This window comes from Contarinia nasturtii, unplaced genomic scaffold (genome assembly GCF_009176525.2).
Source record: "Contarinia nasturtii isolate CC-2019 unplaced genomic scaffold, AAFC_CNas_1.1 Cnas_scaffold_285, whole genome shotgun sequence".
NCBI lineage: Eukaryota > Metazoa > Arthropoda > Insecta > Diptera > Cecidomyiidae > Contarinia > Contarinia nasturtii.
The window spans coordinates 1,223,347-1,246,832 of record NW_022197640.1 but is presented as its reverse complement, the minus strand read 5'-3'; the positions used below and the strand labels follow the sequence as shown (position 1 = coordinate 1,246,832).

The window sequence follows — 23,486 nt, the reverse complement described above, 5'->3', positions numbered from 1 at the left end:
TTTGGAATGAATAAATTAAATACTTTTGTTAAGATATATTTTTTTATCGTTAGAATTGAGCGTACATTTTTTTCATTTAAAAAAGAAACATACGTTTTTCATGTGTGGCAAACAATGACGATATGACAGAATCGAATGCACAGAATCGATATGATTGTCTGGCATAGTCATTTGTGATAAGTTTAGTAAAGATAATAAGCTATTGTTTTAAATGCACATTTTGATGTACATTATAGGCACATTTTGTTTAAGTTTTTTTTTCACTCGAGAATTTTTTTTTTTTCAGTAGTGTTTTCAAAGGCTGCCGAATAAAAAACTACCTTGATACATTTTCATTGCATTCTTATTAACACTATGAGTTGTTCTTATCATTGACTTACATTTTAATTTTCTGTGTTTTATTTTTGGTTTTCAATGGAAATGATTATGGATCGAATTTGTAATCACATGATTTTAATCTTAATACGTCGATCTTTTGTACGTTTCATATAAATTCAAGTCAGTTGAATACTTATAGTTAAATCAATATATTATGGAAATACAAAAGTAGAAATTGAAATTTAAGGTCGCTGACTTTGATTCGATTTATTGTGGACATGATTCTAGCCATGCATATATGGTGTCACTATTTTCGCCATTTTTATCGATTTCCGTACGCTTTTCCATTCGCTGGATACGATGATGCGATTCTACTTGATACACTTTCTTCAATTCGCTGGTTTCTTCAAACGACATTACGCCTGATGAAAAAAAAAGTGTTCTTAGCGATCAATTCAAGGTGAAGTTGTGAAAATAAATCTTACCATGATCTGGGAAGCAATCGATGTCCGTCATTGTGATTGATTTGAATACCAATGCGTCTGGTATTCCACGAATATCGTTGATTTCAATCAATTGCATCATGCCATAATCAATGAAGCGCATTGTTGCGAAGCCATCGTAGCAAATTTCAACACATTCAGCACGATACCATCGACCTTTATACCGAACCACACAATATTCATCGGTCCTGAAATTGTTTCTATTAAACAAATGTCAGTTTGTCAATTAGAAATATCTTACCTTGGTGTATAACTTTTTTCTACTGTAAACAGATAGTTGGAAATGTTTTGAATTCGTCGCTCATTTTGCAGGAATTCGTTCAAATCATCAACCGCAAGGAATGATATATAATTTACAATTATTTGTGAATTATCCATAATAATCACTTCTTTGCCTGACATTTCCGCCAATTTGATCGGTCTTTCGAATCGCTCCGATGCATCTGTTGAAAATATCTACAAAAAAAGAACCAATCATTTAGAATTGGAATGTGTTTATTATTTTATTAATCGATTTTGTGAATACCCGACATGAAATATCTTTGATTTTTGGTATATCGATGCCATCAGTATTCCAATCATTCACCATTTGATTGACCCAATTATCCGGTGCTTTCAATTCGTACAAAGGATTTTCGTCAACCATTTCTTTTTTGATTTTTAATTCAATGTCGTGCATCATCAAATTGTACAAGCACCTTAATGCCTGTTCGTTCATGAGATCTTCGTTGATTTTGCTTAAGTGAATCTTTGTTGCGAAAGGTTTTCGTTTTTGCAGATCGCTTGGCATCACTTTTAATTCACTGTATGGTCGAGTTTCAATGTTACCAAAATCAATGAACGCAACGGCCACTTCGGTGTCGTTGATATGTTTTAAGACTAGCGCACGTTGATAGTAATCGTATTTGGCCAAAACTAGAGATGCAATTGATGGCAAACTTTTGTAGGTTTCAGCGTTGATCGCACATTTCACCGTATCGTTCAGCAACTGTGCAAATGCTGTTTCTTGATCATCTTCGGCCGGCCGAACAAACACCAAACGATGATTTATGACAGCTGTCAATTTTACCGTTTTCATAATCGGTTCGGATTTAATCGTAAAATCAAAAATTGAAGGCGATTTTGATGGCCCTGTTTCATCAAGTTTGTCTGGCTTCTTACAACTGATCGCATGACAATTGAGTGTACAGTAATTTTTATTGCATTGCTTGCATTTTTTGTCAGACGCATATGAATCATTTTCACATTGCACAATGCCATAGTCAATTGAATCCGACTTGAAGATGAATGGTTTCTAATTAAGAATATTTTATTAGAGTTGACGATTGTGTTTGAGAACAAAAATTTCTTTACCTTTTTTAATGAATTATCAGCTTTACTTGGTGCAAGAGAACTTGATTTTCTAAACGCAAAAACATAATAAAAAGAAATCGCTTTAGATCCAATTGAAATATGCAAGAAAATGTCTCATTTTAAGAGAAACTAGCTTGATCTTTATAATTTAAGCAAAACTCGCTGACGAAAAAGAACAAATAAATTCGCTGACTTACAAAATCGCGCGACCATGAACAATTTTATATCCATTTTCCGATTCGTAATCGACATGTGCTTCGATATTTGAGTCCCAGTGGTAACATTTTGATTTGTCAACCACTTTGAGCATGATATTTCGATAGTCTTTACCTTGAATCAGTGATTCACGACTTATTGCTGTTGGATCAGCAAATGGTCCTTGGACTTTTCTGGGGAAAAAAAAATATTTCCTGTCTTTAACAACAATACATTCACAACTAAAACAAATTCGTTCACATTTTGAATTCGTTACCTTTTGCTCAATTCAAGCACATTTCGCAATGGAGTATCGTCATTGAGTAAAGCCGGTGCGTTCAGAAAATCATAATCGTCTTGATTTCGAACAGGTTCTTTTTCTCGGGCATGTTCCACGATAATCGGCAGTGATTCATTGTCATCATTGAAACGACGCAATATATTTTCGACTTCACTGTTATGAAAACCGATGTCAAATAATGAATATTTCACCAGTGATTGGAACAGATTAATTTTGGTTTTGTTACTTACGCAGATGATTCATATTGAACAAATGCAAATAATGCACCGTTTGGTCGATTAAAATGTTTCACTTGTCCGTATTGTTGGCACATACTAATTATACCATCGTCAGTAAAACCTGGTGGGATGTTCTTCAAAATCACTTTGTCATGTTTGCGCCGCTCATCATAGGAAAACTTTTCTGGAAGTTCCCATTGATCTTCTTCGAATTCCATGTTTGTTCACCAAATTTTCTTTTTTCTTTTTGCTGTGCAAGCACGTTTTTAGTCCGTTGTGTTCAAATGTTTATACAACAGTAGATTCGTAGAATGGTTTGTGTTTGACAGCAGCTTCGTTTGACAGAATCCAAAGCACATTCTGTAAAGTATTTTCATCGTTGATCGTCACTCAAAGTGTGGTCAATCATTCACGGAATTTAATGCATGAAAATGAATTATTATTACGTTTTAATTGGATTTTTTTTTCGAAGTAAATATGTTAAAAGTTTATATTAATTTTAATGAAATTCCGTTTATTTATATCCTCCATATAATGCGGCTAATGTTAAGTATCCAAAAGCTCAATTAAGTACATGAAAGCATTTCAGCATACAAATGCATTGGATTGGAGTTCCACAAACGAAACAGAAGAATATGTGTGGAACTCAAATTCGAATTGGAATTCGTTTGGATTTCTATGATCAATTTTGGAAATTTACCTAGTTTTAGCAATTTATGTTGGTGCGATGAAGAATATTGCAAGTAATAATATAAAAAATTACTCTATAACCCAGAAATCACCATTTCATCATTGGAATCGAAAAAAAATTATCTTTCCACTCTAATTTTGATGAAAAGTTACAACATCAGCAGTTCATACACGGTTCGAAGTTGACGAAAAATATTTGTTACCCAGCATATTTGGTCTCATCAGATATTCCGTTAAAATTCACTACAGTTCCTTCTCTCCGATTTACCCAAAAATGAAGAACTCATAAGCAGATAAAAGTTTTTTTAGTTCTTTATGGTATGTTCCATGGTTTTGTTAAATAAAATTCATCAGTCATATTGCACTGAAGTTATTTTTGAACTATGCGGTGGCCATTTGAAAGTTAAACTCTCTCCGCAATGTCATATGAAATAAGAGAATATCATAATAAAAATAAATGTTGTAGGTTCCGCTAGTGAAAATTTCGTTCATCATATCTGTTCAGTGTCAAAGGTCAAATGACCATAAAGAAAAAGTTAGACGTAAAAAATAATCCGAGTGTTAAGTTTTTCATTCAAATTTATTTTATATATTTATCTAAATATTCAATTAGATAGATCGATAATTCATCATCGATAATTTCTTAGTGATAGTGGATTCAATTGATGTGAACTGGTTTGTTTTCTGCATTTTAGTTTGCATTCTTCAAACATGTTTGTAAATGTCTTAAGAAAACAATGCCCATCTCATCAAATAGAATAATAATGTTCGGCTCCATAGGAGCCATAATTAATTTTGTTTCAATTGTTATTTAGAGTATAATTTTGGTTTTGTCATATTTTTGTTGCAGTCAAAAGATTAAAAAAAAACATATGTGAAAGATTTCAGAAATTAAGACCTCTTGCCATTTCGTTCTATGAAACGTTCCAAGTATCCGAGGACATCATTTTAAATACATGAAATCATTCACAATGTAGAGGAAAATCAAAATGTCACACACGACTATAAAATGAACACACGTTTGTAAACACACTCGAAAACAAAAAAAAAAAAAAAAAAACAATGCAAAATATTCAGTAGTATAACTACGAATTGATGTGTGCCGAAATAATATATATGCCATATATTCATACAATATAAAATTGAAAAGACCGATATAAATTTGTTATTGTATTTCATCAGAAAATTGAAATGATTTTTTGTTTTATTCTCTCTATTTTTTTTTTTGCATTACCGTGTCATGATTGAAAAGATAGTAATTATTAAATTTTTGTTTGTTAATTTGAACAATGGAAATGGGTGAGATTTTTATTGATAAAGAAATTTATTGATTTGGTTTGCACTTTGTCGAAATAGCTAAAATCTATGTTGTTCAATTTGGTTAACAAGCGATTGCCGACTATTTTGTATTGTTGAGCTTTAAACATTTTGTGACGATAAAATTCTATTTTCAATTGACTTTACTGCGATGTAAGAAAGAATTCTTCTTTTATATAATTTAATTTAATTTTGGATTGTTTTATATTCAGTGTCTTTTCTCTTTCTCCTATGTATTTTTTCATTCTCTATACTGTCTTTTGCACTAAATTTTATGAATTTTTAATTTAATTAATAATGATAATAATTAATTGTTGGTTTTGTTCCCATTCAGAAATTGCTATAAATTTTTTTTTTAATAAACATTACATATAGATTTCTTCGATTTAACTTAAGCAATTTACATCGATTATTTACAGTCGTTTGTTCTTCGTGCTCTGGCATTATAACTATATTTATCTTGTTCCATTCATGGCTTTTTCGGATTAGATTGTATAACGTAAATTCACAATTTAATTCACGTCAATTGTTTTATTTAAAGTAAATTTTTACGTGCAAAAATCTATGGACTAAATCACAGATTAAAATTAAATAAAACTTTTTTCGTTTTCTCTTTCTTTCTTCTAACATTTAAAAATAAAAAAAAATTCGTTGAAAAAGCCATTGAATATTGGAAGAATCAAAGAGTCTTTCCATCTGACGTTTATCAATCGTTTTTTTTAAATTGTTTCTAACTGGTGCCCGTTTAGGAGCTCTGTCTGTCGCATTTGCCTTTTAAAGTGTGATTCTAAACACTATGAACTACTGATCCGATTGCATTTGATTTGAGCATGCATTTTAAGCATATTCAATTCAACGCCGGTAGAAAATATCGCTTCAGTAAATAAGATTTCGTGATTTCGTTTTAACCAAGCGATTTGTCGATCGTCCGGCTGTTTTTTGATCGCCATTCCAGCTCTTTGATTTTGCACGAAATTGACGGTAATCACTTGAAAAATTTGGATCCAACATTTGACGGTAGTTAATTGGATCACAGAGCTCTGGATATTTTTCGAAGAAATCTTTGTAGCCACCATGCAACAAATAGATCTCTGGATAGTGTAGCGCTGGGTATACATGCTCATTGCGTGATCTATCGTTGTTGCGTAAGAAACGAGATCTGTAAAATAGAACAAAAAGAAAATGATTCATTAGTAATCATGTCGGAATCATTGGAGCTCATATGCTCAACACTTGTGGTACTAAATTTTGCATTTTGCTCATTGAAATAATGGTAATCACTTACAATTTAGGTCCTCGTTCCGATGAGAATTCACAATGGAATACGATAATGTTTCGCATTGGTTCATCCGAAACAAGTTTGGGTGTATCAGTCTTTGAGTTCACTAGTTCGGTCAAAATAAGATCTTGTGTGTATAAATTCTGTGCACCACGAATGTGTCCACCTTCGAATTCATATGGATATCGACAGTCGATGACTTTAAATGAAGCTACCGATTCTTTGTATTCGCCACGCAACAGCTCGGCCATTGTGTGCACTGAAATTGATTTCAAGTCACTGTGACGTCCTTCGAAGGTCAGTGGCAAACAGAATGGCCGACTAAAGTCACCGATCAAATGTGGTTCGGATGATGCTATTGAGAGAAGAAAAACAAAACAACGAATGATTAGTTTTCATGTTGAAAAGATCGTATCAAAACTAGAATAAAATTTAAAAAAAATTGTTCGTCTATGAATACTTACATCGTGATAATGCGTTCATGATGAGGTCATCGTTCATTGACATTGATTTTCGTAAAACCGGCCGTGTAATTGGCAATTCATTTGAATTTTCTTTGTCTTCTCCGCTTTGCTTATAACGTTTACTTTGAATTGGGCTACCAATGGTTGGTGGTTCTGGTCGCTTAAATGTTTTAATGATGCCATTGCACTTTGATTCCATTTCTGGTATGGTTTTCAATGAATCTGGTGTACATGGTCCACGATTAACATTACCATCGGTCATGCTAAGACATCGCCGAAAAACGGGCGTTGTTGTTTGTGTAATCGATGTGCTTGTGGTGGTTGATTTAATATTACCGCTAATTATTGAATTAAATGATGTTGGCAATTGTGCATTATCATCCATTGATTCCATATCAAGTAAATCCATGCAATCATCGTCCATTGATTCCATTGAATCCGACGACAGGCTATTGTATGAACGGAAGCAGCTTATTGATTTTGGTGATGTGCGCACATTTTTTGGCGGTGATGGTTTTGGTGGCAATGCATTTGGTTGAACAAATGTGAATATTTTGCAACCATTATTACTAAAACCCGAATCCATTGAATTGAAATCGAAATCGTGACGCTCTTCGATAATTTCATTTTCACGTAATGGTGACAACAGTCCCATTTCAAGGCATGAGCTTATCGAGCATGGTCGGGGGCTTCCTTGTGGTGTATTGCCCGAGTACAATGACATTTCTTCGGATGACATTTTAACGGGGGAATTTGATGAATCGTCAAAATTCAATGGAGCGATATCAAGTCGTCGTCCCCGTGACGACATGCCGTTTGAATTGATGGTCAAGGCATTTGTAATAAGGCTGTAAACGAAATAAAATAAAAGAAAGAAAAAAATTAGATTCATTCGAAAACAATAGTAAAATCTTATGCATACAATAGTCTCTAAGAAAATGAAGAAACATTCAAAAACTATGTTGTTGTTCATTCTTATTCAATGCAGTTTCACACATTTCATGCCGGCAATCCTTATTCAATGTTATTTTTACACACATAAGTTTTCAGCTACGTGTGCAGCAACAAATGTTGCATGAAAGACGAAAATAAAAAATATAGTGAAAAAGAAAAAGTTAAAAATGAAGAGAAGAAAATATATATATATCGTACATACGAGCACGACATGTATTCTTCGGTCAGAGTCCGTATGTGTGTCTATTAAATTGTTTAGTCTGCCCAAACGATCGCTACGCACGGAAGAATTATGTCGGAGGGTTGAATGCATGTGTTGGTGTACCACCACATTGTATGTGAGTCAGCATGTACGTATGTATGTTTGATGCTTGCTCGTTTCGTTTCGTTCGCTTGCATTAACATTATACAACATACAATTTATGTTGTTTGTTATGTTTTTCGGCTCGAAATTGAAAAGTGCATACAAAATAAACACTACAAAATGTGCACATACATATATGTACGCACACAAATACATAGACAGTGTGAGAGATCGTAGTTAAGACCCCTTGCGCATTTTACCAAAAAAAAAACACACAGAGAATTCTACATCTGTACATTTTGATATTGCTTTTATATCTACTGCCATAGACTAGGGGAAGCATTCTATTTTTACACATTCTCTCTTTCTACGATCAGAAAAATGCATATTGACATATGTACACATCGCATTTGAACTCAAATGGCTTAAGTGCTCTCTCTTTCTCTCTCTCTCCGTGTCTCTGTCTACACTCATAAGATGGAAGAAATGTTAATTAATGAATTACTATCTTTTCTATCTGTCGATAGAAAAACAGTAATTGTTTTTTTTCTTTCGTTGTTCTGCTCGTCTGTTGTGTGCTTCGAGTACAAATGAGCAAACAAGGAGCATACTCTTATAAATTGGATCCTGCTGCACGCAAAGGTGTGCGCACATATTCACATTTTACCACTACTTCTGTTCTCTGTTTATGCATCGAGTATAATTTGTTGACTTATTTTTATTTCGCGCGCTCACGCGCCAATTCATTCAACTGTGTCACATCCAACAGCAGTTTGAAAATTGGCCACATATTCGCTGTGTCAACAAATAAATACTGAATTTCATATTGATGTCTCACACGCTGAATGATTTTGTTTATCAATCGTCATCATCAAAATTACCAATATTATGTGTAACACAGAGAGCATTCCGATCATATTCGATTTTTCATGTTCATACAAAAATTCAGATTGTTCATCGTTCACAATAAGAACTGATATGTGCCAGTAAGATTTTTTTTTATGCATACATAAACACAATACGTAGTATTATTTATATACATATAAAAAAAGTGCTTTTGATTGAGAATCCAAACAAAAATCACTGCATTCACAAGGAATACATTGTGTGTTTGTGTGTACGATTATGAGATGAGAATGAGAAAATAAACGAATCGAAGGAATCAGAATTGAACAAAAAAAAAAGTGAATACAGAAGAAGAAAAATATATACTCAAAAGAGGCAGTGTAAAGAACAAATGAGAGTGCTGCTTTTCGATGATGCTGAGCAAGACAGAGATGAAAATGAAATGGCATGACGATCAAATTGTACGCTTATGCCGAGAAACCCACAAACATAAATAAAATTCACGAAGAATACAGAAGATAACAAAAAAAAAAGAGAGAATAAAAGAATCCAACACAAGATATTCTTCACTTTTACCTTGAGCCTGATTTCATTTCAGATCATCGCTTTTTTCTCTATCTCTCTTTCAACTTCATTTTCATTTCATTTTTATAACGACGTTCCACACATTCTGGACAAGAGTCAACGAAAGAAGACCATAAAAAGATTGAATGATTTTGATCGTAGCGTACGAGAGCGCGATGTGATATGTGTGATGCGATTAGTTTTTTTTTTTTCATATGTACACCGAGGTTAAAAACTCTAATCCGTCTAGTGTCTATAATACACAAAGCATTACCATGGAAAATAATGCATATAGCATGCAGACATATTAAAAGAACTGGCCGACTAATTTGAACATGGAACATTCAATGCTTAAAAAAAAGAAGCCAATGGTCAGCAAAACTTTCGGTAGAATATTTCAGGTGTTTCACTTTCAACGAGAAGTTGATTGTTGTCTTTCGCGCGCGTAAAATGAAAGAAAAATGAATGTTGTGAAAGGCAAAGGGCTTTTTGCGCAAAGAACAATTATGATTAAGTTGTAAATGAACCAATTACACAATTAACACTTAGCATTTCGTTTTGCATTTTACCAACTGGTTTGCGGAAGAAAACGGCGCCGTGATTTTCGTTTGTCGGAATAGATATTCTAATTTTCACGGCACTTGAAAGAATAAACGAACACGAATTTCAAGACGTTAATCATTTAACACAAATATACGCAGAAAGTGAAGTGAAGTGTTTGTGTGTGTGAGAGAGAGATAGAAAAAGACAACGTCCAATTTGCGCACTCATGACCTACACCAATTTATAGTATTCTTTCAGTTTTTTTTTTTTTCATCTTCTTAATACCAATTTGAACATGCATATTGAATGAATTAAAAAATACACACACATACACAGTGATTGCAAACTGATTTAAAACCAAACAGAAAAACAAGCTATTTTCAAACTAGTGTGTAGATGATCTCATGATCGATTTGACAAAGAATGTTATTCCAAATAAACGAATGATGTTCACGTTTTCGATTGTTTTCAATTAAAACATTCTTCTGTGTGAGACCATCTTCATTATATTGCTTGCACATTCAATGAATTTCAAATCTACTAATGGATACGGAAATTCATCAATAATTACCTTGTACATTCATAGACAGCACAGTTTTCTTCACTTATATTTTCCCACAACATTTTGAATGGATTTTTCGTTAAACAAAATAAAATAAAGGGCGAAAGGACTTTTTATTTAGCTAGACTGAAGTCAAACTGAATGATCAGTTGCAGTGTCCGTACATGAGTTTCAAGTTCGTCAAACAAAATCTATTATACACTTTGAATTAGATTCAACTAATTCAATTCACAAATTTATAAACACACGATATTCGAACATGAAGAAGAAAAAAAATATAGAATCAAAAGTCTAATTTTCTCTCGTTTAAACACACTTCCATATTATACAATTACAGGAATTTCATTATCCACTGTTCGGACAAATCCTTGCACTTTTAAATTTTTTTTTTCATTTAATTATTTGCTAGAACATTGCGATTTTAATTTTTCTATATTTATATTTCATCTATTATGTATAAAATTTCTATTTAAAAAAATGTTCATTTTGTTCGGGGTGTTGATCAAATTGCAGATGTTCTATTTTATGAATTGTAATGTTTGATATGCGTGTGAGCAAAATACTATCTAAACATCGATGACGACGAACCAAACTCAACTGATTTAAGTCACATAGCGTTGCTTACTTTTATCGATTCATTGCGACTTATGAGTGTCCCCACCACCATACCATTTCACCGTTTACGCATTGAGCCTACAAGGAGCGCGCACAAGACAACACAATACTACGGATTACTTGTGTCGGGGTTGTATGTTTTCGTTTCAAAGGTTCAAGCAACTCACCGTGTGTGTATGTGAACGACTTACATTGCGCATTGTACAGTGTGGCAGCATAGCCGTACCAGTATACAGTGTAAAACGGACACGAGAAAAATCGAATACCAAATGTAGTTTTGCCGCTCGTTCGTTTACCAATACTCATATGTATATCGTTACCAAAAGAGTCGACATACGCACACATGCACCATGTCACACACATGAACACAAATAGACGAACATATCTAATGAACTTAGTTCAGTGTATAATGACACCACTATGCAAGGGATCGACCAATACATACACCGAATGACACATTTTAGGCATCGATCGTACTTTTGAGCGAAAAAAGTTTTTTGTTTTTATTTAAGTTCAACGAATGCTATTAATGGAAATTCGTTCATTGAAGTTAAATTTAATAGAAGAAAATGAAATAAATGATGGACTCAATTTCATATTCTATTTCATTTTTTTTTCTCGGCTGAATTACATTATACATTTTTGTTGTAAAGTGATAAAAATTCGCGGGAATACATTCATATATATAGAAAACGGCGCGACAGTGATTCCTTCGTATGAGCACATCGATGTCTATGTTTTTGACATTTCGGTATGAAGTAAACATGTATTGAATGAACGGATGCTATCCTAATGATGTGTGTTAAACGCGTGCAAAAGAAATTGTCCACTAAGAAAGAACGAAATAGAAAGATTGCATGCGGTGTACTACAATTTGAACGCATCAACGCTTCAAAATCTTCTTCTAACAAAAATGCTGAAATACCCAAAAAAGCGAACACATGAAAAAGAGTAGAGCAAAATGATTTTCTGTTCTAATGGACCGTTTTAAGTAGTCTTGTGTGCACGATCTTCGAAGGGCCGATTGTATGTGTATTTGTGTGTCCGCACGGAAAGTAGATTGTGAAATACTGATTTGCTATCTCATTTGTTATACGAAGTGAAGCTGTAAAAGAGAAAAGAGGAAGGCACGTTCTGCATACGATGCCGCAATGGAAGACGGGAGAAAATTAAGTTCAAGCAAGCGTGACCTTGCGAATCAGCTGATCTGTTGAGAATGATCGAATGTACCATAGCAAAAAAAAATTATCGAATGCTGTGGTAGTTTTCAACTGTTCGTCAAACTTTTCGTTTCGTGCAGGCAGTAAATGCATGTTCGGATATTTGATTTCGAAAAATGTATCTCATCGAAAAATATTTAACTTTTTTTCATATTTTCGTTTTTATACTCATTTTTTTACAATTTTTGTAGTTTTTTTTTTTTTTTGGAAAACAACCTGTTTTCATTTTACTGGTTCTAAAGTTATTGAGATTGAAATACCTTTGGAAAATTGCCAGTACATGTATATTGTTATATTCATAGGCACGATTCCTTTTGTTTGACTCTTATTTTTTTTTACTCAAAAGACAAAAAAAATTATCCCACTGGATGGCAATTGCAATAAGTTAACTGCACCATCATCCTATTGTCAAATGTCTAAAGATGAAGTATGAACGAAACAGAAGTTAAAAGAAATGATCCATATTATCCATATTCAAATGTTATTGTTACATTTAAAATAACATAATTTCTGTTTTGAAAATGGCTTGTGCTTAAAATGAAACAAAGAATCATGTACCGATCATTAACACACAATCAAAGATTTGCACCGTAATCCTAAAAAAAGATGGAAAAACATCATATCCTTTGATAAAACACCATAAAAATGAAACAAAGTCTTTGCAAACATCAATTTACGATTCATCATAAACGACTCATAATCGTTAAAAAAAGGGGCAAGACTTGACCCAAATATATTTTTTTTGTTTCTCAAAATATTGTATTCACAATTATGAACTGAATGTTACTGAATTACTAATTTTCTTTTAACAAAAAGACAGGAAGGTTATCAGAATGTCCCCGATTAATTTTAGCGCGATTTTTTTCAACGTTAAGAATATAAGCCTACTAAAACATACACATTTGAATGCTTCATTTCCAAAAAGGTGTCAAAGCCACAGAAATAAATACATAAATAGTTAAGTATTCGAATATTTTTCGGTATTTATCGGAATTTGTTGGATTATTTTTAAGAATTTAAATCAAGGTCAATCAATACCTATTTTCGATAATCAATCTGCAATATAAATGAAGAAAACTAACCGATAATTTTTCTAAAATAGGTTAATTTTGGAAAATTCGAAACGTTTTCAACGTATAAATTCCATACATTTTACGCTTTTCACTTGATAAACATGATAAATTGGATGATTTTCTTGAAATGGATTCATTTCTCAGCATATCGATATGAATGCCTATAGATATTTCATGGTTGTTAATTTTCATCACTTTTTTATAAAAAAAAAAAACGAGGGAATGATTCAAAACAAGAGTACTTTTTTTCGTATAAAAATCGAATGAATGAGAAAATAATATGGATTGAAGCGTTTTACCATCAACAAGACAAAACAGTATCATTTATCAATAAATGGTATAATTGTTATTGTTTAAATATAATTATGTGAGCAGTAACAATAGCAACTGAAAGCAATATTTTTCTTGTGTTCATTTGAGTTATGTTTGTGTCGGTGGTTCGGTGCCAAAATGATGGAGAATTGAAGTCCTACATACAGAGCGAGCGAGCGAGTGAGTGAAAGAGAGAAGGCGAAGCAACATTTTTATATAGAATATGTCCGAATAGTTGTTTCTCGCACCTATTTCTTTCTTATTATTTTTTTTCTTTTGAATTTTGCCAAGATTGTAAAGCAATAACAGTTGTTGAAGCTGAATTCCAAACACACACTATTTTCGGCAGGGTTCTGTCCGATATCGATCACTCTTTTTTGTTCAAGTTTCTTGTCATCGTCACGATCGTTAAAACTTGTTGCATTGCCTTTTTTTCATGCACTTTGCAATATCTTGTTGTTTTTTTTGGTCGTCGTCTTCGTCGTCGCCGACGTCTTTCTGCAATTTATCATTTTGGTTTATGTAATTCTTTTGTACAAATTTTCTCTGACTTCACCCCCAAAACTAATCGCTTAACATTGTGCAACGATGGTAATTTTGCACTATGATTCGTTCGGCCTTTCTTTCTCTGTTGTGCTGCACCTTCTAATCGTCAGGTTGTGCGGATATATGTGAGAGAATGTGTATCGAACGTATGAACGTAATTTACAACATACGATCGATGTAATCGCAGTTTTGGACATGAAATAAACAACAATAAAGACAGGCAGTACCTGCTGTATGAACAATAATGTACACTTGAAGGCAAAACCAATGTCCATCATATTTGGTCATTTAGCCGATCAATGCTCACACTGTGTGTTTACATTTTCAGCAAAATTTACATTTTTTTTCTCTTAGGATATGGTTGTTTTTTTTTTTGCCAAGTTCGTGCATACGAATAAAAACAGAAAGAATACTGTGTTAGTCTCATCTTTTTCGATAGTGAAGGATGGTCAAATCTGAAGTCTCAAACATTTTCTTTTACTTTGTTTCTTTAGCTATATGTTCGTTTTGACTTATACCTTGTTATTTTTTCTCGCCATACACTTTGCTCTTGGAATTTTTTTTTCATTCTTTCTCTTTCGATTGCACTCTGAAGAGTTCGTGCTATTTCAATATACAATCCCAATTTCCAAGAATATTTACCGAAATTGCCCTTAGCTGGAGTTCATACAAAATACAAAATAAATTATTTTCTATTGTTGTACAATCTCAACATCGAAATGATGCCCCATCCGAATCGGCAGAAAATCAATGTGAATGAACATAAAAAAAACACATAGACACTCAAAACAGTATAATCGATCGTTCTCACTATCATTTCCCAGGACTTGTTGACGATGCTGCTTTTGTTTATATATACCCACACTTTTTGGAGGGAAACTGTTCATTTCAAGCACTTTACATTTCCAATGCACAACATATTATTTTGTATTTTTCAGTATTTATTAAGTCATTTGTTTAGAGTAAGTGTGTGTGTTGGCTCCAAACGTCTGAATCGATTTCTTCTGATTCAACCATGAATATGTTTTTTTTTTCCTTTATTTCGGACGAAATTGAAGCAAATTGTGATTGGAGTTCGTATATGTAACATTTAAAATTCTAAACAAATCTAACGGCAGTCCTTCAATCTTTTATCTCGCGACGCAAAAAAAAATGTATTCAAATTTAAACGCGTGTCTACACAGTTTCTTATAAAATTTGATATGAATTGTAAACAATACACAATGGAATTGGAATAAGCGATAGAGTGCATAAACCGAAAGCAATCAGCTGTTTGTTTTTGATGATTCCGAGGTGAATTGAATTGACAATTTAAATATGCACTTTCTTCTCTGAATTTATTCAGAGGCATTCTTTGCAAATGGAACAACTATTTCAAATAATGTTCCAATTTTCTTCGGTCGCCAGTTGAATTTAGCATTTCAAATGAGAACGGCATGATTTTGATGTACCGTAAATTGATTCGTCGCCATAGTTTGGGTCTTCATCAAATATTAAAATCGTCACTACTTGAACGTTTGGCTGCTCGCAATATCATTAACCGGAAATTGTAGTCACCGAGTGATATTCTAAGTCGATGCGTGTGTCTTGCCATCACAAATTTTAATATTTATTTTGTTAAAATTGTTTGATTATTTGTGAATCGTTGATTTTTTTTTGGCGCTCAAACTGCTTCACTCTTTCGATCACTGTGTGTGAGAGTGTACATGCGCGTACCGACTACGTCAATGATTAAACAGAAAATCGTATATGCATGAATCGGTGCGATCTTAGGCAAAAGCAAACAAAGTCATATTTGTTTGAAACGAATAAATATATGAAACCATACAATGTAATGAATGAAATTGTGAATGATGAACGAAATGAAAGGGAGCTGTTATCGCCAAACGAATGTGTGCACACATTTATCGGATATATTCCATTTTTTTTGTTCATTTGCAAAACAGTGTCCAACGAAGCAAAAGGAATTCATAGAAAGTGGGAAAGAGAGAGAAGGAAAAGAAATATCGGTAGAACTGCTCGCGTATCAAATATTCTTATCGGAAGGAGGAAACTGAAAATGGAACGGAAAAAAAATGCAAACAACAAGAAAAGTTGGCGCGTGAGTCCATGATGAATGCGGCAGTTGTGTCAACTATTCGTCTTTGACGAACAATAGCTTCAGATAAAACATGATTCGCATTACGATGGTTGTGTTTTTTTGCTGCACTGCATTGGGCTGCACAAACAAATGAATATTAAAATAACTTTCGGCAAAAAAAAGTCGCGCGAACGAAAAAAGCGAGAATCTATTTCAAGATTTCTAGTTGTTTGTGCCGACTTTTATCGTTTTCACTACAATACGTTTGTCATATATGTGTTTTTATTTTTGTCTTGAAGTGTTGTCCCCGATCATTTTGTTTTGTCAATATATCCAAAATGCACACATACATACAGTACATTTGGAGTGAAACGACGAAAACAAAAAAAAAATTTGCATCTGGTTGATTGTTTGATTCCAAGATAAAACGAGACGAATAAAATACATCGGCCAAATACACAAACCCAAAAAAGAAAAAGTCATTTTGGGATTTACAGAAGAAGAAGCGGAAAAAAAGTGAACGAGGATATATTTGAAAAGAAATAAATCAAGTTCTCGCCCAATTCGTCGTCTGATCCATCAAATTTAACTGTGCATATGTCAAAATTTATGATATGTGCTGCTTCTTTGACGACCAATGCGCATTCAAAAACGCATTCAGGTATGTCATCACCAAAGATGAAGCCAAAAAACCAAAACGTACACAAGAACAACCAACAGCAAAGGCACTGATGACGAGACGTTTAACTTGAGGATAAAAATTTTGTGCGGAACAAAACATGTTTTTCCATATGACTTTAAGGGCAAAAACGAACTCACACATTGTACACAATGTTCAACGAAACATAGTTGCGATTTAAAGGTATTTTTTTTATCTACATTCACTCTTTCTCTCTCTTTAATTTTGCCCAAGATTTTATTCAACTTTTTACCTTCTTGGGCTAACTTGTATGTATTTTTTCGGTGCCTTAAGCATAAACAAACTGTTCGCTAATTTTACAGGCCCTCCATAATTTCATTAAGCATTTCTATAAGAAATCTCTACCTGGATAGTTGATGGTTTGGCTGGTTTTCATCATCATAACCGCACGTACAAAAATACAGATCGAATTGTGAGAAAAACGCGATCAACCATACCAAAAATAGGACGGTGCATTCAAAACATAACATTTAATATGCATTGTACAAATATTCAAATGTACACACTTTTTTTCTTCTTCGTCTTGAACCATCTCGACGACGAAATGAAGTTTTCCCAAAAACTTCTGATTATATACATTTATATGGACGGGAAACTCAGATTCAAACTGCGTCTATCAACATATCGAAAATGAATGTGTGTAGTTCATGTATTACCAGTGGCATTCTGTTCAAAAAATGGTGTACACTGTTTTCTAATTGATGATCATTCCTCGGCGAACGAAACGATGATGAGCTCGTTACATGGTTTTCGTCTATCTTGTTTTACCACACGGAAATCATGAGCATCTACATATCGTTTGCCTGCATTTTCGTCCAGAATGTATCTATACCGTATATGATTCGTGCATATATTATCCCTGATTCAAGATCCAGTATAAATAATTTACTTGAAAAAAAAAAACGGTACGGTGTCTTAAATGAATATTTATAAAGATATGAGATAACAGTGGGAAAATGGAGAAATGAAAGATTGAAATCGAAAATGCATCGGAAAGTTCAACGAACTGACTGGGGTGCGAAATATTTTGACAGTTATATTGGTACGCAATGTCTGTCACAAAACCTAAGGTATCATATTTTTTTCCTCACCTCGTACCGTTCATCAGCTGGATATCTATCGATTGAATCGATTGTTTTGTGTGAAACCCTATGATCAAATTGATTGTGCGGTTAAAATGTGCGAACCATTAAAAGCGCCATTTCTTTCTTGATTATAAACGGACACATGATAAATCTCCCCCAAAAAAGAAAGAATCGAAATTTTCTTTGTCTTGAAGAGCATCGTCAATCGAATGTTGATTTTATTTATAACGGAATTGTATTTCCTCTTTCATTTCGTTGCCGTCCAAAAGAATTGTTTCTTCGTGGGGTTCGATTACAATTGATTGAAAACGAACTCTTCATCAAATTGCATTGTCGCATTAATATTGCGCAAAATGAAATAATTCGGTTTCGATACATACACACACACCATCGGTCAATCGAGCCCATTAGATTTTATATCTCTCCGAAGCACGATACAAGAAGGAAGACAAGAAGAAAAAAAAAATTGGCAGATGCAAAATCGGATTCAAACACACCGTGTGTTCGCCTATTTTTCTAGCCAATTTTTTTCCTTCTCTCTCCTGATCTTCTATTCTTCTATTTTTCTTTTTTTTGGTGTGTTCATATTTATGTCTTGTCAATCTGGAATTGACCAATATATCTCGGAGTGCGGCGGCCCTCACGGAATATGACGAAGACATCGTGTGATGAACACATCGTTTAATAATTTACCGAAGAAATCAAAACATTCAACCATTCAATATATAAGTGTGTTTGTGTGTCTTTTTACCGGCGCGATAGAACAGCTGTTATTCATTTCATAGTTCGGTTCGTTATACCGTGCTATTTGGCTTGACGAATGTGAATACGTAATATATGTGTAAGAGTGTCTCCATACTGTGTTTTTTTTTATCGGCTCTGTTAAAATTGCCTCCGTTTTCCTTTTTACACACTCTTCTGTTTCTATGTGTCACAACTAAGCAGCTAAATGCACATTATCTACTTCAAGAAATCGTTCAATGTTCGATGGTAAAAAATTCTATCGTCTTTTCTTCTTTATTTTCTATTCGAAAAATATATTTCCTACGGAAAGTGAAGAGTTTCGATTTTAATTAGGGGCTTTTCTTTCATACAATCACAACACAACGTTCACGTTTTTTCATCAGTATTTTTTATTTTACGATCCATTCCGTTTAATTTCATGTTCATGTGTTTTTTTTTGGCAGAAAAAAAGTGTGAAAAGGATGAAATAATTTATTTGTGAAAATGAAATCGATCGTTGTTCAAATGCATGGGAACGAAATTAGAAAATTTCACGAAAACTATGTTCATTAAATAAATCATTCAATTAAAATAATTCTGTCAACTGATTTAAATGCAACTTCCGCGATGTGTAATAATTGGATTTTGTTTTTACTATGCACATGAATGCGATGATCATCTACGACGGAAATTGTTATAAAATCCTTCATTCGACTAATTTTCCGATGATGGGAATATGATAAGAACGAAAGCTTGAACAACACATTTCGGCGATTACCACATAAAACCACTTAAACTGGTATTATCATTCAATTAATACGAATTTTGTGCATTGTATGATTTTCGGTTAGCAACAATTGTTCAATCGCTTCGCATACATGCACCAGCTGATCACGGTATGATTAGATCATTCGTTTGATAGAGACACAGACATTATGTGAAAGAGAGATAGAAGAACGGTGCAAAGAATGAGCGAAAAAGAGAAACCGATTTGAATTCAATGCATTGTTATTGTTGTTGTATTTGATTTGAACACGTGCCAATAATACGTATACTATATGGAATAGAAACAGGAACAAATTTATGCGCCGATCTCACCCCAAATTCTCGAACGCATGCGTGCTCTTCTTTTTTTACTTTCTCTCTTTCAATCTCACTCTCTCTTTCATCTATTCAGAAAATGTTTATATGAATCGTCGTCTATGTTTTCATTCTGTCACCCTTACCGTGGAGCGCATATATCTAACTGAAATGCTGCTGGCACAATTCCATTGAACACCAAACATAGTTTGTATGTGCTAGTCGAATCAAATTGTATCTGAAAAAACGCGTGCGCTATCAAAATGCCATTAGAAAGAGAGGGAGTGAGAGAGAGAGAAGCATATATTTGAAACCACCACTACAAATATGTACCGTAAACATTTTGATTTTCATTTGTGCTATTGTTGTTTAGGTGTATTGCATTTGGTATTGTTTAACGATTTTTGCTGGTACAGATGCATTTCAATTCGGGCGCTAAACACAGACATACAACGAAAGAAGAACACATACACAGTCATGCATGGAAAGACCAACGAAATATTAGGGCTGCCAAAATGTAAGCTAAACTGGGTGATCGTCGTTGTTTCTCTGCGGTGCAAATATGAAAAAAAACAACACTTTTCACGTCGTTTTTTTTTTTTTTGTAAACATATTTTTCTTGATCCTGAGTTCATTGAATGCAGTTTTGTCAACCCTAAGTTTACTCTTGTGCCATATGTGCAAAATCATGAGCGCCAATTTTTTTCTCTCTACCAATCGGGTTCTTGAGCTTCTTTCTCATTTTTGCAGTGCAAACTCAAAAAACCAGGTCCTCAAGGGTGACGGCCGTACGATGATTTCACATTCGCGAATTAATGCTGGATTAATTCAATGTTAAGATTTAAAGTATGTATGGGTTATATATAGTTAAATTCAGGGCACATTCACATTTTTCGTGGTGTATGGTTTTTGATGTGGATAAAAATGTGCAAACACCATGATATGGCTCTTGGAGAGCCCATTGAATTTTTGAATCCATATATGCGGTCCTGTTTGTCTGGTTAGAGGGTTCAAATTCATTGTACTCTCGTTACACTCAACAACATTGTCGAAAGTACATTTCTCTCTCTCTCTCTGTCTCTCTTTCGTTTACAATGCAAGACAATTGATAAAATGCGCAACAGACCATATAGTGTACGTATACACCATGCGAGCGCGAAATGCAAATTTTTTCGCGGGCTGTCATGCAGTCGCACATTGCGAACTGATACACTTCGAATGGTCTCTATGCAGCCACAACCTGTCTTTGACGTGATGCGCTCTGCATATAACCAAAGAAAACCAGAAACACACTTAAGCCCTGCTCAATGTATAGAAGTATATTAAATATTTTTTATTTTTCGTCAAGAAATGAAAACAGTGACATACAAGAATTGGCTTTGTACTTTTTGTCTAGGTGTTGTTGTTGTTTGCTTGTTTCACTGTACAAATAGCAACGAATTTTTCAGTTGCAATCGTTAAGGGTATGCGATAACGGTTATAAACGTCATTTTTATTAAATTAAATAAAATGCAAATGAGAATGCATTTTGGGATGCGCATATTTTTTTCTCGTCCTTTTGACGAATCTTTGCAATCATTTGACGAGTCGTGAGAATCATTTTTGTATGTTATTTCAACAAACATCACTGCTGCTTTTACATTCACATAGATACGTACAATTTGTAATTCATTAACGAACGATGAGTGTTAACATTTTTATACATGTCGACATGACATCGTTAAACGGCAAAATACATTTCAATTATATTTCCAATCAAACATTCATATCGTATGCAAATTTAATTGATTTTCAGCAAATCGTAATTGAATATGATGTCAATGGAATAATTTAAAGCTTATATTAAAGAAGAGAATGCAAAAACAGTTGCACATTTAACGGTTTTTTCTATTATTATAAATTATCCGCCAGCCAAATTTCACACGGCTTCTGATAAATTGCACTCTGTTTACATATTAATTGGAACAATGTTGAATCGTCTATCTTTCAAGACATAGAATATCCAATAAAACAGGGTTTGATTGTTCAACAACCCAAACGCCTTTAAATCAATTGTCAATATAAAAAAAACTCGCAAGCGATCAATACGTTTGCAATCTTTATTTGCTTTCTTTGATCGCTTTTTTTTAAATCGTCACCGCTTTCAATAAATAACAATAAAAATCGATATCTTGAAATTTGATTATTTGAAATGCATCGTCGTTGGCATTGCAATTTTGGCCATTGTGTCTTTGTACATATATTTTATGCAATGATTTAAAATAGAGCATTTGATTTGTGCGAGTGTAATGTAACCCCTTCTGTTTGCCAAAAATATTGGCTTAAATTTAAAACCATTATAAATTGGTGGAAAAATGCACGACAGAATCGCAGATATCAGAATATTGAACTCTACTTGCCGCTATTTTCTCATGTTCAATTCCGTATTTAATTCTGATTTAATGTTAAGGTAATAAGAAGTTCCCTTTTCCAAATGAGAGGGATTTCGTGCATTGATTTGGCAAACGGTGATTTTTCTCTTCTTCGATTTTTATTCTTCTTAAATACCAGGTAGTATAGTAGTTTAGTGCGAATTACCGCATGCATTCAGTAAAAATTGCAGTTTTTCTCACTCTCAGTCACAATACGCCGCAGAATTTGCTGCATTTGACGAGAACTGCAGAAGAAAAAAGGTTTTCCTCGTCGATAGACATCAATATTTCGAAGATGGAAGCAAAGACAAAGACATTGGCTTTTTACGAGGGGTTGTTGGCAATTTATTTGACGACCGAGGTCACTTTTTTTTTGTTTCCTTATTCCGAATTCCCAACTGCAAAAATATCGATCTGCAATTCTATGGATCGTTTTGCATTCACTACATAAATTTTAATCGGCATCGTTTTTATTTTGTAACATACCGATACACAAATGACACACAGAAAATTGCATTACAAGACATTTTATTGAGTCTCCGTGACAATACAAAATCATAATAAATTTAAATTGGGATTTCTCATACGTAAAGTTTCATCGAGATTTTTTTTATTCCTCTTTCGGTGTCTATCTCTTGTTATTTCAAAGCAGGAAATTCGATGAAAACATTCGCATCTCATGGACCGAGAAAATGACATTATCGATCGATCTGATTTCATCTTTCGTCACATGTATTAATTTATGAAAAATTGACAGTTTTTAAATAATGAGAGTATTTTGAATCGTCTGTGAATTTTAATTAAAAGTGAAACGGTTTCCGTTGAAGACAACATTCGTCCAAGGGTAATCAATCATTCCATCAAAATGTGTTTGCATCGAACTGACATTATTGCCATCATCCACATAATCGTTTTCTGAAAAAAAATTTTGGTGAAAATGGAATAATTTTTTGGAGAAATGCTTGGGAATATATACATGGTGATCGTTTCCGTGCAAGTGTTAATTGAATTTGTCGTGATTGGCGATTCTTCGAAATCGATTATGGAAAATCCATATTTTCCACCACTGAAAACAAACTAATTGATTTTTAACATCTTTGCTCAAATTAATGATCATCGCAAACAGTGGCAACAGTTGAGTTTTGTGGCCAGATGCTCAAATCTTTAAAAATCAAGCTTTCTTTAAAAAATAATCAATTTCACGAGTTTCCGAAAAAAATTTCTTCATCA

The 23,486-nt window shown here is 33.5% G+C and overlaps 2 protein-coding genes across 3 annotated transcripts in view; both read right to left on the bottom strand.

Annotated features, from left to right (window-relative positions):
• Window positions 1-252: 252 nt before the first annotated feature.
• Window positions 253-3,212, bottom strand: LOC116337495 (protein vreteno). Its single transcript, XM_031762100.1, has 8 exons — window positions 2,901-3,212; window positions 2,647-2,823; window positions 2,372-2,563; window positions 2,175-2,223; window positions 1,348-2,115; window positions 1,063-1,277; window positions 804-1,009; window positions 253-740 (listed from the first exon to the last, which is right to left on the bottom strand). Exons 1-8 carry the CDS (start codon window positions 3,104-3,106, stop codon window positions 586-588), a joined length of 1,968 nt encoding a protein of 655 aa, XP_031617960.1. The 5' UTR covers window positions 3,107-3,212; the 3' UTR covers window positions 253-585.
• A 1,949-nt stretch (window positions 3,213-5,161) lies between these two features.
• The window catches only part of LOC116337687 (M-phase inducer phosphatase-like), a 117,038-nt gene continuing 98,713 nt past the window's right edge, over window positions 5,162-23,486 (bottom strand). The window contains exons 1-4 of one of the 2 annotated variants that reach the window (XM_031762452.1): window positions 10,421-10,994; window positions 6,639-7,486; window positions 6,181-6,529; window positions 5,162-6,054 (exon numbers count right to left, since the gene is read on the bottom strand). In XM_031762452.1, the coding sequence (XP_031618312.1) occupies window positions 5,772-6,054; window positions 6,181-6,529; window positions 6,639-7,486; window positions 10,421-10,473 (1,533 nt within the window). In that variant the 5' untranslated portion in view covers window positions 10,474-10,994 and the 3' untranslated portion in view covers window positions 5,162-5,771. Of the gene's footprint in view, window positions 6,055-6,180; window positions 6,530-6,638; window positions 7,487-10,420; window positions 10,995-23,486 lie in introns of those variants that run through there. The other variant, XM_031762451.1, reaches the window with a different exon arrangement.